The sequence below is a fragment of the Ascidiella aspersa genome, chromosome 9 (assembly GCF_963924565.1).
Source record: "Ascidiella aspersa chromosome 9, kaAscAspe10.2, whole genome shotgun sequence".
Classification (NCBI taxonomy): Eukaryota; Metazoa; Chordata; class Ascidiacea; order Phlebobranchia; family Ascidiidae; genus Ascidiella; species Ascidiella aspersa.
The window spans coordinates 4,221,785-4,238,009 of NC_139455.1; the positions used below are offsets into that span (position 1 = coordinate 4,221,785).

The following is a 16,225-nucleotide window of genomic DNA, read 5'->3' on the forward strand; positions in this document are numbered from 1 at the left end:
TCTTAATGTTTTTTAATTATAGGCCTACTGTTGTTTTTTATGCGGCTCCTTGCAAACTTTATAGGTTTAAAATGCGGCTCTGGCTGTAAAAAAGGTTGAGAATCACTGCTCTAGAGTCTAGACCAGGGGTTCCTAACATTTTTTGTATGTTTTACCCTTTTAACAAAGATGAATATCAGATTTACCCCCAATATATAAAATGGTTCTATTTTTTTTTAAAACGAGTAGCAAATTATATCAGTTATGATGTAACAATGAAGTTACTAAGAGATAAGGATGTTGCCAATGAACTAAAATAGCTATCATCGCGAAAAATAATGTTAACGACACTAGATGATAAAGAATTAATAGGCTACTATAGGCTAACTTCGAATTAGGAGTTAATCTGAACTAGGAAAGTAGGCCACCAATACCTATGACTTGCACACTTTTTCTGTCCTGATAGCTGATGTGGATATTTTGATTGATAGCTCATTTACCCCCTAAAACGAGAAAATTTACCCCCTGGGGTAGATTTACCGTAGGTTAAGAAAGGCTGGTCTAGACTCTAGACGAACTGTTCAGTGGTAAACCTAGAGTCATCTAACTTCGACTGCCAAGCGTAACTGTGTCGAACTTCCAAACGTGACCGCATTACGTTACTTAATATAACAGTACGCTGTACTCCAAATCCTAACGCGAATTCCCATTTTTAGAGTAAAAATGCGACGACTGACTTTACACAGTTGTGAGCATATGACTTTTACCAAAACTGAACTAATAGTGTGGAAATTGCTTATAGGTGAAAATGTCCAAACACGGACTAGAACTCGATAGATTAGAGGACGGTTTGTCAGTTTTATGAAGCTGTTGCCTTTTTAAGTGTCAGACCGCTTTAAGAAAAACGTTTTTTGATGCTGAACGCGTTAAGTTGCAAATGCTAACTGAATCGTGCAAATGCTCAATAAACGTGCAAATGCTCAATACTCAAGTTTTAATTGATTTACCGATTAGATTTCCTTGGCGTTTATAGACTACCACGCTGTGTACAAGCTTGTGCGCAAACTAAAAAAACAATACATATAACATAAACAAAAATTATGACACCGTTCTTAGAAAAATTAAAATACGAAGGCTTACTGAAAAGTATGATACAGTACATCAAATGGTGAGCAAAATCAAGACCAAAACGCAACACATTCTTTTTTTTTAACATTGGTTCTGCCACATTTAAATGTTAATATTGCTTGGAACTTTGTTGGGAAGCAGGTAATCGTATGGGTATTTGAGTGAAGCGTTTCGGGCCTCGAACTTGGTGTTGAGGTCATTCATTTCTGTTTTAAACTTGGCCTGAATTGTCTTTAGGTCATCTTCTGCGAACTGCTCCTCAATTATGTCGCCCAGGAGACTCTGGGAACAAAAGAGGAAAATTGACAAACTGGAAAGTGTTTAGAAAATATTTTTTAAGATAGAGACAGTCGCTATGGTATAAAGTCCAATAGGTATTTTACAGGCTGGTTCAAGAACGCCGTTTTGCTGAGTCCCCACCATTGCGTCACTCAACTGGTAACTCACATCCTAGATAAGAGACCCAAATAAGCCACAATATCAAGCAAACTGACTGGTGTGCGTGTCCATTTTATGCCTTGTCAGCAACTGGGTGTAAATGTTATCACACACACCGTGAAGCGTGAACCAGAGAAAACAGCTCGAGTCCCACTCGGGGCCTAGAGAAAAATATATTCGAGTCTAGGGATGTCCGATATTTGACATTTTACTCCGATACCGATTATCGTGATCCGATTCGATACCAATGACGTCATTACTATGCGCAAACAAACAAAGATTTCCTCATGTTATTAGGCAAAAGTTAACCCGCTATTTTTCGATGAATTTAATTTTCAAGGCAAAAATTGCTGCGTTGGGTGGCAATCATAAATAAAATACCTGTATTAATTTGGTATCGGAGCGGCACCGATACCACCCTACTATCGGACGAGTATCTATACTACCACTTATCATTGGGTGTCGGCTCCGATCCGATATTATCGGGAATCCCTATTCGAGTCCCGAGTCCAAGTCAAACTGCGCAGCCCTGCTCCTAACCGAAGTAAACCCCTGTTATTGATATTATAATTGTACCTCGTCCTCGGAGAATTGTGATAGCGCAAAAACCAGTGTGAGCAGATAACTCGCAGTCATGACATCCGGTAGAGATTGAAGAACCCTTTGTAAGTCGGCCTTGAAAAACGAACAAAGAGATCGTCAGTTCCGATAACTGTAATTCACTCTAATGTATGTTTCTCAAATTTTGGTTATTTTAGTAATAAAACAATAAAGCCATAACAAAAGTGAAAAACTTTCGGATGTACCGCGTTTTTGAGTTTTAATAACTTTGTTATTAAACTGAAATGGCAAAGAACGTGGAAAAGGTTATGTATTGAAACAGTTATCTCAATGGTATTGTAATGACTCAAGTCATTGACTTGACAGCCGTTTAGGCAAAAAAAATTGACCTGACTTAATTATTTCGGATAAATAACCTGATTTGGAAACGGTCCCTCAAATCCGAAACGGTCCCCCAAATTTCTCCAGCGGTTTCCCAAATTTTGGACTTGCAACTTTTTGGTAATTAAATGAAACACTTGCGGTCTCTTAAAACTACTTAGCGGTCACCCAAACCAAACCTTAAAAACCCTGCACACGAACACACACGCACCCACGCACACAAACACGCACACACGCGCACACACAGACAAACCTCTCCTCTTTTGTGAGGAGGCAGTCGCATAGATGTCGGAGCATTGGGGACGAACTGATAAGTTTCCATTTGCCCGAAGTTAACTGCTGAATGTTGGGCCGAACTCGAAAAGATAACGATGTTGCAAATCCTGATCTTTAAAAGTAAAACAATGTAAATTAAATGGAAAAAATCTCTTATACCAATACGACAATGTTTAAGACAAGAAATTAGCTAGTAAAATATGGAAACTTGCAGGAAAAACTCTCATATGACACACTTGACACACTGAAGTAGCTTGTCTGCAACTTGCAAGCAGGTGTAACAAAATGTAATAGTACGGCAGATTTTGTTCTATACCGACCACTGGTCTACTGACATGTTTTAAAAAGGGACATTTTATACTGTTTATCTTAATTTATGAACTAACCCACTAACCCTCCTGCAAATCACACAGCTTGGCATCGCTTACCAGTTCACTCCTAGTGTTAACGTCTTCGGGCATTCCTCTTGTATTCTTATCCTCATACCCGAAACCTTCATTTGCCAGTTCTGATGCCCAAGCTTGCAACTCAAAGTCCTTCGCAACATCCTTCAAAGTACAATAAAATGATGGTTTAGTCCTGTGGCTCTCAACCTTTTATGGCTCGTGGTCCCACTTTCATAGGCTCACAACACTTTTTCATTTTTCAGAAAAATACATTACGGAACGTCACATTAAGGAGGGTCTCTAGGGTCATATGAAAACTACAAATTTAGGTTTAACTGACAGCAAAATAATCTAGCAAAGCTAGCAATTCAGGTCAGACACATTAACCAGATCTTAAAAAGATATATATATATTTCGCCAACTAAGGCATCGTCAGTATATCTGAATAAAAACAAACGCAACAGTATAAGAATGAGTCGGAAACATTAAAGATTAAATAAAACAAAGTAAAATAACTAAAAGATCTGGTTAATGTGTCTGACCTGAATTGCTAGCTTTGCTAGATTATCAGATATACTGACGATGCCTTAGTTGGCGAAATATATATATATCTTTTTAAGATCTGGTTAATGTGTCTGACCTGAATTGCTAGCTTTGCTAGATTATTTTGCTGTTACTGATCAGGAATTAAGGTCGACATTTATCTTGCAAGGGTCAAGGTGATTTCTATTATTCACATATTCAGTGCAACATTAGGTTTAACTGGTTAATATTTAAAATATAATATGCTGGTTGCCCCAAAACACTGCCTCGTTCCTCTTAGGGGGGGGCAAGGGCCACGGTTGAGGAACACTGGTTTAATCTTACACATTGAAAGTAAAAAAACGCCTGGTGACTGTGAAGCCAAATGCCTTTGTTTTACATAAGCCACTTCCTCGTAAATCGCGAATTAATTTTACTTTGAGTTTTTTGTTCCTTTAATGTAGCTTATCAAATAGTTTTTAAAGGAAAAATAAACAATAATTAACATTCTTTAATTCAAATTCAGCCTACTGATAACATCCAAACACCGCTCTTTACTTAAGTCATAATTTCCCAGAGATGTCCGATAGTGTTGAATCGGATCCGATCCCCGATACTTTGTAGTGGTATCGTTACATGTCCGATACTTTGTAGTGGTATTGTTACATGTCCGATACTTTGTAGTGGTATCGTTACATGCCCGATACTTTGTAGTGCTATCGTTACATGTCCGATACTTTGTAGTGGTATCGTTACATGCCCGATACTTTGTAGTGGTATCGTTGCATGTCCGATACTTTGTAGTGGTATCGTTACATGTCCGATATTTTGTAGTGGTATCGTTACATGTCCGATACTTTGTAGTGGTATCGTTACATGTCCGATACTTTGTAGTGGTATCGTTACATGTCCGATACTTTGTAGTGGTATCGTTACATGCCCGATACTTTGTAGTGGTATCGTTACATGTCCGATACTTTGTAGTGGTATCGTTACATGTCCGATACTTTGTAGTGGTATCGTTACATGTCCGATATTTTGTAGTGGTATCGTTACATGTCCGATACTTTGTAGTGGTATCGTTACATGTCCGATACTTTGTAGTGGTATCGTTACATGTCCGATACTTTGTAGTGGTATCGTTACATGTCCGATACTTTGTAGTGGTATCGTTACATGTCCGATACTTTGTAGTGGTATCGTTACATGTCCGATACTTTGTAGTGGTATCGTTACATGTCCGATACTTTGTAGTGGTATCGTTACATGTCCGATACTTTGTAGTGGTATCGTTACATGTCCGATACTTTGTAGTGGTATCGTTACATGTTCGATATTTTGTAGTGGTATCGTGACATGACCGATACTAGGTTGGTATCGACGCCTATCCGATACAAAATTGGAAAAGACATGTAGCCATGAGATGGGATTTAAAGCTGCGATTTCTACATTTACCAACTGAAAATAACATTAATAACTGATTTTTTAACGCTGAAGCAAAGTTTGACCGAATAACCTGAAACAAAAAGCATTTTCATTAATTTGCTTGTTTGCTCGTAGCAATTATTCCATTTGATATTGGATTTTACGGCAGTAGTCTCCGCTCGAAACATCGGGTATCAATATCGGAATACGATGTCAAATATTTGACATCCTCAATGACTAAAATCTATATAGCGGTATGTTTGTTTGACTGTAAAGTGTAAAGTTGCCTTCAACCAGTTGTACCGAGTCGGCCTTGTAAAAGTATTCCACAACGCCGGTGACGTAAGCACAGACGGCGGCCCAAATTTGCAGAGCGTCATCCCGGTAATGGTAGTTGGCGGGGTTGTTCTTCTGTGACAAACCTAAAGCAAATGTGGCGCAGTTATAATTGTAAATAGAAAAATACGATATCATCGGAGCGAAACCGATATCAGCTACCAAGTGGTTAAATCTAGCGATTCAATACAAAATAAATCAGGCAAAAAGGAGTTTTTTTTCGCAATAAAGATATCCCAAAGAAAAGTCTGAAAACAACCAATGGTTGCCATCATTTTTACATCTCTAAATTTTAAGGCAGATTTTAGTCTGACATCCTGTAGCAACACTGTTAAACGTCTTGGTTTTATAAATTTTGCTGATTTGGGACATGCAGTAAGTCATATTGGTTTCGAGTAAGATGGCCAATTTCCTAGACAAATGAGTATCTGAAAAATCCCTATACTGAAATATCAGTGTCGGAAAGTTATTTTCTACCTTGTGATGCGATACGCTGCGGAATATCGAGATCTGACAGTTTGAAGGTCTTGAAATAATGACGGACTGTTTCCACGGCATCTGTAAAAGACATTTAATTCATCGTTTTACTGGTAATTCATAAAAGAACGAAAATCTTTTTGACAACATTGTTGTTTTTAATTCCCCTTTTTTATTTTTGACAAACGTTGTTAACTAAAGTTTAAATATGCTTCTTAGCTGAGTGCATGTCAATGTTGTAAACAAGCGTAATTTTAAAAATAATTAAGTCTCAGTCACGTAAAAAAAATACAAGTCCCACTCACGTACTTTGCAAAATAACCAAAATTACAAGTCCCAGGTCAAGGTTCATTCATTGTCATGGCAAATTAAGACAAAGTAGGCTAATTGCCTTTCAATTAAAATTTAAATTTTCCATTAAGAACAATATTTTGCATAAGAAGCCTCAAACACGTTAGAATTTCAACTTTTATCCGTTGTAAAAATTAACCACTTTTTACTGAAATTAAGCACTTTAATTTTTAGTCAAGTGAATTTACGTTAGTAGGGAAGAGCATGGTCAATAATGAAATCGACTTAATTTCAATTTCCATTATAAATCAAGTAAAGTTAGCTGAAAGCAGTGACTAACGTGCATTCGAGTAGTCTACTTGAAACTTTAGGCTATAGTTTTACAAAACTTTTGCATGATTTTCGGGGAAATAGAGCATCAGCACTTACTCAGGGCCATTGATTTGCCAGCGAGAGAGTCAGCCGGAAGTAAAAATTGCCTTGCGTACCGGTTGATGTTGCACACAAACTTAAGATGAGGTCTCAGAAGCTTGTAGAGCGGATGGCAATGCGGCAAGTTACGGAATGTGGCCACGGAGAAGGTCTCAGTCATAGCGTGCGTCATCATCCAATGGTAGTACCACTGCGAAAGGGAAATAGCCCTGAATGTTCGCCTTATGTGAACTTATAGTTGGTTCTTGAACTAAGGTTCCGTGAGGAAGTTTTATTGGGCCAGTGCAACATTTTCAAAAGAATTGACTGATTAGTTATAAAAGCGTGTTGATTTAATATCACATTTGACAGAGTACCGTAGGTTGTTGTATGAGCAATATTTTGAATATTAAAGTTATGTTTAAAGCCCATTCGACCGGGTTTCCTAACGGTATCAGGCCGCAGTAACCGCGTCATGTTCTTTGTAGACTTGAAATGTATTAATTATAAAAAACAGAAAAGTCGTTACTGAGTTTATTTTGGAGCATAATGGTTTGATGTTGCAGTTGGACGTTGTAACAAAATCAAAGCCCATACAGAAGTAGGTAGTTTCTTAAAGGTTTCGAATATATTTTTATTAATTTTCAACGTCATTCATGTACTTCTATATGGGATTGGATTCCTACTACGTCTAACTAAAACCTTTGTGTGTCTAACTTATTATTCTACCGTGATTGTTTTCATACAAATAGTTTAAGAACATAATGGCGCCCTCTAATATTAGCAATCAAATGCTTTCCAGGTTGACAAAAGCTTAAGAACCATTGACTTAGTTTTTCTTCTGTGGCTTCACTTTTCGTGATTTGAGTTTGCTGGGGGAATCCTTAAGGAACCAATATGCGATAAAGACAAATGTAAACTTCCCCTTAAACGCAATTTAATCCCTCTCCAGCTTCTAGTAGGCCTATACACTTTGCAACGTGTTCGGCCCAGTGTTGTAAACAGTCATTTTAAAATGACGTAAGTAAGTCCCAGTTAAGTCATTTCCAAAATAACTTAAGTCCAAGTCAAGTCTTTTTGAATAGTCAATTTCAATTCCCAGTCCAAGTCATCAGTTGCGCAAGTCAAGTCCCAGTTAAGTCATAATTAGAGCAAGTCAACTTCAAATCACGTCCTAGTCATAAATATAAAACGTTAAACCATTAGAATTTTAAACTACGATTATGAACAATAACTGAACTAAAAAATAAGAAAAACGCAACATAAAGCGAGAAAATTTGTTTTATGTGCAAAAATTTGGATAAATAGATAATTTTTATATAAAAAAATACCAAAAGATGACACTTTATTTCAACCCAAATATCTTGTACAAAAGATTTGTGTCAAGTCAAGCCATTTGTCCAAAAGACTTGGCATTTGTCCGAAAGTCGAGTCAAGTCCGTTTGCCAAAGTGACTTAAGTCAGGTTAAGTCATTGACTTAAGTCATTACAACATTGGTACGAGCTAATAGGCCTCAAATACCCAACTAACATCTCTACATGTTTACCACACGACCCACAAGAAGCACTTCAAACCTCGTGGCTAGAGCCTAACGCGCAGCGAAAGTACATCTTGGCGAGCAGCCAGTCGTACTCGGAGTCGGCGGGCGTGAAGAGCGAGTCCGACTCGTTCGGTACGAGTTGGATGGCGAGTGGAAGGAACTCGCCCGACTCGGAAGCGTGGAAGAGTCCGATGCAGTTTGCCGAGTAGAACGCTTTTCCAGTGCTGCCGTGAACGCCCCTTGGAATGTCTTTGGTCCACGAGTAATCCGAAATGTACACTTTTCCAGCCTAAAATTAAAGGCCCGTTTACACTACAGCTGCATTGAGCTGAGCAAAGCGTAATTTGCATTTAAATTCTATTGTGGCGAGCGTTTCAAGGTTTGCTAAACTCCAGCCCCGTGCAGCAGCTGCAGCTAGCTTAAAGTTACGCTAAACTCAAGCCCAGTGCAGCTATAGAAAAACATTACGTTTTGTCGCGATTTTTACGCCCAGCGCAGCTCACTGCAGCTGTAGTGAAAACAATTTCACGCCCAAACAATTTCAAAATGACGTCATAAATTTACGTCACAATACAAATAGACTTCATAAATCTGCTGATTTCGGTCGAAAAACGTGAATGTGAAAGTGAAATGGAGTCTTATAATACATCAGTGCAAAACCGTTTTTCTTTTTTTTTCTTTGACAAATATATTACTTCCTAAATATAAACTAATATTTCAACTGGGTTTCATGAACCCCCTAAAACTAGTTCACGGACCCTCAAGGGGTCCATGGACCTCAGTTTAAGAACCCCTGGTTTAATACAACTCCACTCAGACTCAAGGACAGAAAAAAAGTCAAGTGCCGGATCCGAATCCAGCCAAATAAACCGACCTATTTTATGCCTAACCCTCGACTTGACAGCCATGTATTCAGCCCATCTATATGTGACTAAAATAGGGTGGATATACAGAAATCTTCTCACAGGGCTGCCATGTTAGTCGCCCTCGCCTAACAGGTGGCTGGGAAATATTCCACCTCTATGATTCGTAGAGTGCAGCCTGATTTGTTACACACTTGTTACCGCACAAGCGAACCCAGGACTTAGAACTTGAGTAGGCCGACTTTAAGTAAATTGACTCTGTAGAGGCAGTGGGTCTCAACCGGGGTGCCGCGGCACCCTTGGGTATCATTTCTAATCCTTAAGGATGTCGCAACATATTGGGGAATATTTAAGAATCTGATTTTTCCTCAACCCCTTACAACTTTTTGTGTAAGATTAGAGTGGAATAAATCCAAGTATAACTTTTTGGGGGTTTTCCGGTTCCGTTTATTGCGACATTCTAGTAAATTACCTACGAAAAATCTTATAGGGGTGCCGCAATGTATTTATTATTTCTGAGGGGTGCTGCTAGCCATAAAAGGTTGAGAAACACTGCTGTACAGTTTGACTTCAATTCCACAGCCCTGCCTTCAAGCAGATGTATTTGTAAAACCCGACCTTCATTTCAGTCTCCAAGGTTTTCCCGGCTCCCAATTGTTCGCTCACAGTTGAGTTTGTGACGTTGAAGAAGCTTGGAATCGACTTGCAACGCTCAACCGCCAACGGAGCAATTCCCGTGAGGACCTGTCTCCCGAATTCTTCGTCCGTTTTCCAGCTTTTAGTTGTTAACATATTAAATTTAAAACGTTGCCATAGCCCTGTGCTAGATAGGTATTTGGACAAATGGATAAAAGTTTGACCAGTTTGATTGTTTTAAGCTGTAACATTGTAGTACTTTTAATCTAGTTTACTATATACTGGATCCTTGAGATTTATGATCTAATCATGGCGACTAAAAGTTTGCATGATAACAATTTAAAACTTGTGATGGGTATCAATTAAAATCCAGTTTCAGCAACATTCTGTATATATTGAGCTAAGGCCAAACCTTTTTGTTTTCGATTTAGTTAGGTTTAATTGGAACATCGTTTTCACAGGTCGCTGCCCGGCAATAACGCGTAGGTTAAGAATTTATTTTCCTGATATATATTTAACTTGCTTTTGTTTGGCGCAAATGGAAATAATCATTAGTGCAATTACTCAGTTACTTACTCAGGAAACTCTGAGTTTAAGTAGTGTGATGATTCACAAAAGTCTATACCAACAAATAAACCTTGATCCAACTAACCTGTCCAAAAATGGAGAATGTTTAAGTCCCGCGCCTTCGTAGAGTTTTGTGTAGTCCATTAAATCTTCGATATGGCCTTGAACTGTGTTAACATATTAAAAGCCGCATAGAGGTGCTTTATATTAAAAACTGTACATAAAGTATTTCACTTTGAACAACATTAGATAGATTGGATACAGTTTAATTTATTTTTCCACCACGATGTAAGATAAGATATGACTAGGCAAAGATTATGGAGCTGTTCCACACTGTAGAGAGAGTCAACTCCAAGCCAAGACATTGGCATTAAAAAACGTAAATTATTACAATTTGAAGCAACTGAAAAATAGTCCGACTTTAAGCTACAACTTAACTAATATCAAAAAGGCAACATATAGCTAGCAAATTGTTTTACTTGAAGAAGTTGAAACAAAACTAATCCAATTTTCCAAAAAAAAATTAAATTTTAACCCAAGTGATTTAAATCAATGACTTAATTCCAAATCAAGCCATGTGGCCAAAATACTTAATCCAAATAAAGTAATTTTTCTTAATAGCCCTAAGTGAAGTTTATTAATTTTAAAACACCGTCTTTAATGTCTATGATTCAAGTCCTGGACTTAGGTCATTACAATACTTCTTCATAACCGCTTACCTTTAAAAGGAGGAAGGCCCTCATTAGGAGACGTGTTAAAATTGGTTTGTATGTCGAGATTTTTCTGTCCCAAAGTTCTCATGTAAACATCCGGCAGGGGAATGTTGTCGTCAAGATGACGGTTGATTCCCCAGCCGAGATCATCTTCGGTTGGTTTTGGATTCCACTTAAAGACCTCCCTGTTTGCGGCCAGCTCATCCGATATAAGCGTCTTGAGACGTGGGTCGGTGATGTTTTGCGGCAGATAACCTTATAATCCAAGAATATTAAACCGATGCGACACATTCAATAAAATGTTTCTAAATCTTAGGTTAACATTTAACAGTTATAATTATTTCCTTTATTGATTATAACAATTGTAAAATTGTTCTTCCGGTAGAACTTTATTAAAGTACCACTTTTTCGACCACCTATTCAGACCATCTTTTTCAGGGCAATATTTTTGCAAATACGAGCGAAAAAATTTACCAGTGGTCAAAAACGTTGGTAATAAAATTTTGCCGAAAGAACAATTTTACAAATGAAACAATGCCTGGAAGAAGCAGTATTCATATATTGCTTATATTCTATGAAGAATTAGCCTAGAGATTACAAACAATCCCAAGTCATGTTGTATTTTATTGGACTCAAGTTGTAAGACCGACGTGAGAACAACATCAACGTCGGAATAAAACACAGCTCGGAATGAAACCAAAATAGGAATAACACCCATCTCTGAATAATAGTCTAGTCGTATATAGTAACGTCTAAATCGGATTAAGTCCTTAACCCGTCGGATTAGTAGCTAAAGGCCGGAACAAGTTATACGAAACTGCAAATCTAATCCCTAAGTCCATCACTAACTCCCCCTATTAACGGTAATTCTATTTCTAACCCCATCCATTACTTTCGACTAACCCCAAACAGGGGCAGGCAATCCAGTGCCAAAACATCGACACCATAACGGCCGATGTCAGACCGATGGCCCCGATGTCCCATAGCCTCTCCCTATTTTGGCCAATTTGGCTTTATTCCTAAGAATTAGACGTCTTATGTCATTCTGTCCTTGATATTACTGCGTATTTGGTTTAATTATGACGTTGGTCTTAATATTATGGTATTACAGATCATTTATCTTGGGATATTGTTGCTTTTTGGATCTTGTTCCCAATATGTTTCTTTAAAATCATTTGTTTATGTTTTCTTAAAGACATTTTTCTATTTTAGTATATTGGACAGGTCTGCATAGCTTGATTTTAATCTTTTTAACACATATCATTGGTAGCCTGGTACAATAAATTGGTTGCTTTTGGCCATTGCCATACCATGAACATGTCGAATTGGTTAAAGCAACGATACTAATATTATAGCATTATTAGTTTAACAGTAAATTACAGGTGAAGACAAAAGTCTTCCAAGTCACTTACAACAAAAACGAGTTACAAAGTACTGGATTGTTTGCCAAAATCGGGACTCTGTCTAATGATTTTACCAGGTTAAGAGTCTCACAAGGTATACCTTTTCCTAGAGCCGTAACCACATCGCCTCCTCTAAGCCACTTGTAGACCGGAAAGGCGTACTTCTCTCCTTCGTAGGTTATCACTACTCTGTCGCACAACCATTCGTTCTCCACGCTACAGTCCATCATTACACCTATAGGATAAAATCATTTAAACAGAGACAGGCTTGGAATCGACAAATATTGTACTGAATGTGTGACATTGTTAATCACCTTGACCATTGCAAATACAAACGTAAACCTACAGCGGAATGGTCTAGCAATGCTAGTGTTAAGGATCAGACACTTTTAATATGTGCTTAAAGACAGAAATATAAATATTTTTGTAGTATATCTGAGAAAACACAAAAAAATTTAATTAAAAAAATGATTTGCAAAATAATTTTTAATTATTTAAAAAAATTGTCTGAACGTAATATACAATCATTGCTAGACCATTTTGCTGTTGGGAATCGACCATTCATGCTAGGCATATGAGGGGCTCCCGCTTAGTGCCGTGTATAGTTATCGCTTGTGTACATAGAAATCAAACTGACAGTGGATACTATTAAGTGTTAAGTGATCAATGTGCCTGAAAAAGTTTTGGAAATGGCAAACGATTCGTTCACGTGTATCTTTACTCTCTTAAGTTAAAATCATGTTCGAACCTTTCCGGACGCAGCCTTTATATGAACTACCAAAAAAGAAATAACTCATTGATAATTCCGGCGGTAAGCAATGCGCTATTATACCTAAAACTGTTTATGTAATTTATTTAGGAAAACTGTATTTAAAAATCAAGTTATCTCTGTTTATAAAGCGAGGTCGCATCACATCCATTGCATTAGCTTAGGATTTCAGGGGTGCGAGAATGGTTTCAACGGGGTGCGGGGATGCTGAATCAGACACCGAAAATGTATAACTATAATTAATTTTTCGTTAAATGTAAAACTAACTAACATTTTGGTACTTTCTGACTTTGTTATTTGTTATTTATGTAAAAAAAATAAAAATTACATATCGGTTTTGTTATTTAAACCATTCAAGAACGCGGTGCGAAATTTGGTTGGTAATTTTAAAGGGGTGCAAGGACTCAATCGAAGCAAGTTTAACAAAATAAAAAAACTTTAAAAAACACCTACGTAGCATTATAGCAAGCGGAGCTCCAACCCTCTCTTGTCCATCTGGTCGGATTTCGCAATCTCGCACCGACCCAGCTTCAAAGTTGTTCACCCCGAAGTAGTTTAAGGTTTTCCACGCAGTTTCCTTGCCGTTGTCTCCCAAGATTTTGGCCTGAACCGTTTTGTCGGTGCCCGTCTCCGGGTATCTGTTGCTGGTCTGTAAAAAACGAAGGCCTAGCTTAAAGCTCCAATTTTTTTTTATGACTTGGCTTGACTTAAGTCTGTTGGGCAAGTTCTCTGACTTAACTTAAGTCTTTTAAGCAAACGGCTTGACTTGACTTATGTCTTTTGAGCAAACGGCTTAACTTGGATAAGTCTTTTAGAATTTTAGACGATTGACCTTTTTTTTAATAATTGCACATAAAACAGTTTGCTTGCTATATGTTGCGCTTATGTTATTTTTTACTTGAGTTATCGTTCATAAACAGACAAGTTTACCAGTATTAACAGTTTAAAGTTTTATTTTAATGACAAGGACTTGACTTGAAGTTGACTTGCCGTACTTGACTTGACTTAAACTAAGTTATTTTACGAATGACCTGACTGGGACTTAGGTCATTTTAAAATGATTTATTTACAACACTAAGAGAACGCCACAAAAGCACACACTCTATGTCTTTCAAAACATTGGTTTTCGAAATTTTGGGGCAAACGGTACAGTTGAAATATAAAAAATCTCGGGGCACACTTTCTACAAAACAATACAGTTAACTGATTGGCAATAATATGTGGTGGCACAAAGCAAGTCTTTGGTTGTTCTTCAAATTTATATATACTGTAAGGCTTTAAAATACTATTACAACGGATTTTACTCTGGACCATCTTTGTATAAAGACTATAAAGACCCGCGAGCAAAATGAGACCTACATACGGACACTTTTTTATTGACCGCGATTAAATCACCCAGCAACACAATTCCTATATTTGTTCCTTTTTTATTTCACTGCTGTGAGTGCCTCGCCAAGGTAAATTTTGCCAAATTTAACCACGAAAACGAAAATTTGTTAATAAATTGGATGATTCTATAGATTGTTTTGCATTATGGCATGCAAATGTTTTTAGCATGAAGGCGCCCTGTAATGTTTTCACGTTTTCAATGTGTCCATAGTCTGCTATTTCTGCCTATAGCTGTCCGTTAACTGCAATTTTCTAGACAGCTTTGTAATATGGCCATGATCATGTAACTAACACTAGTAGTTTTTGAAAACAAGATAAAACGCATTGATTTGATTGTACAGGTGTTGATATAATATAGTACAAATATTTTAATGCACCAAATCGTTAAAATTCCAAGGCCAGCGTTCGTGAAACCAAATAGACACACCCTTGTAACATTGTCCCGCTATATGAAACGAATTATGGCCTGCGACAAATTGGACTACGCTGCACTGTACAATAAGCATTCTACCTTTGTGCCTTTAGCATAGCATGGGGTGAATTAGCACATGATGGTAGTTATAACTTCTCGACACTAAATCTTACCGTGATATTCAGAGAATATATTTCCATATCGCAGAATTGTAATTTAAACCTTGTAAATCTTTCAAGTAATTAATAAAAAATATAGTAAGAATATTAAAGCGAATATCTCTTTATTCTTCGAATATCTCTTTATTCATTTTCAATACAGTTCTCTCATTTTTTTAAATCGACAACATTTTCAACATCTATAAAGATCCTCCAAACCTATTCAAACCCTGCTGAAAAAGACCGAAAAATAAAAAAAAAACTTTTTTTCATTATTATTTCAAATTAATCTATTCAACTGGGGTACACTATGCATGGATCTGTAATGCAGCTTGAAAATAAATCGCAAATCATTTTAGTTCTCATTATAGCTGGTCTGTACATAATGATTTACCAAACTAAGATCGGTAAAACAGATAGGAAACTAAAAATTGTGTTTTTATGTTTTATATGCGTTTCAGGTGGGCTAGTGGTTGAGACAGGATGTAATAGAATTTTTATAGATCGATTTGCTTGTGGTAATACTGTAGCATAAGGGGTTATGGAATGACTTAATTTCCGTATTTTTACTATTCTAAGTCTACTTAACAGTTAACTAAAAGGTATTTTGTAGCCAGCGGAAATACCGGGCCGGCTATTTTTTTGTTTTGTTTTAGAGTTTCCTATTTCCCGACATAAAAAAAGTCTGTCCGACCTACTACAAATCAAGGTTTCGCTTTGCCTCTCCTTTCCCGTCGGGGCTAAAATACACTTATTATCTGCAGTGGCTCTTTCATTGAGCACAAATCGGGATTCGTATTTTTTCCAAGCCGGGTAACCTGCTTAAATCTATTATGTGTACTCATGGTAGTACAAGGTACACGTTTCAAAAGCAAGCAGTTATTAAAATACCACACCCACTTGGCACATTTACAAGACCTTAGGATTGGCACACTTACTAGACCTTATAGGCCCATTGTTGATGAAGGGTCGCATGGGCAACACAGAATGTCTTGTAGGATATACGGGGATATGAGGATCTTTTTAACAATGTGCACGGAATATGTGAAAAAATGTGCCCACATGTTTTTCACATTTTTGAACACTTTGTGCGAAACAACACAACGTCAACGTCACCTATTGCTTGTAGGGCCAGGTCAAAAAATGCGTTCCAAAGGATATCT

At 37.3% G+C, this 16,225-nt stretch overlaps 1 protein-coding gene across 1 annotated transcript; it reads right to left on the minus strand.

Moving 5' to 3' along the window:
* Window positions 1-1,209: 1,209 nt before the first annotated feature.
* LOC146131966 (allene oxide synthase-lipoxygenase protein-like) lies at window positions 1,210-15,104 on the minus strand. The gene is made up of 14 exons (XM_083397162.1): window positions 15,078-15,104; window positions 13,557-13,752; window positions 12,435-12,569; window positions 10,938-11,186; window positions 10,304-10,385; window positions 9,634-9,790; window positions 8,187-8,441; window positions 6,630-6,822; window positions 5,910-5,990; window positions 5,400-5,518; window positions 3,192-3,311; window positions 2,741-2,875; window positions 2,122-2,220; window positions 1,210-1,389 (listed from the first exon to the last, which is right to left on the minus strand). Exons 1-14 carry the CDS (start codon window positions 15,102-15,104, stop codon window positions 1,210-1,212), a joined length of 2,028 nt encoding a protein of 675 aa, XP_083253288.1.
* Between the last annotated feature and the right edge of the window lie 1,121 nt (window positions 15,105-16,225).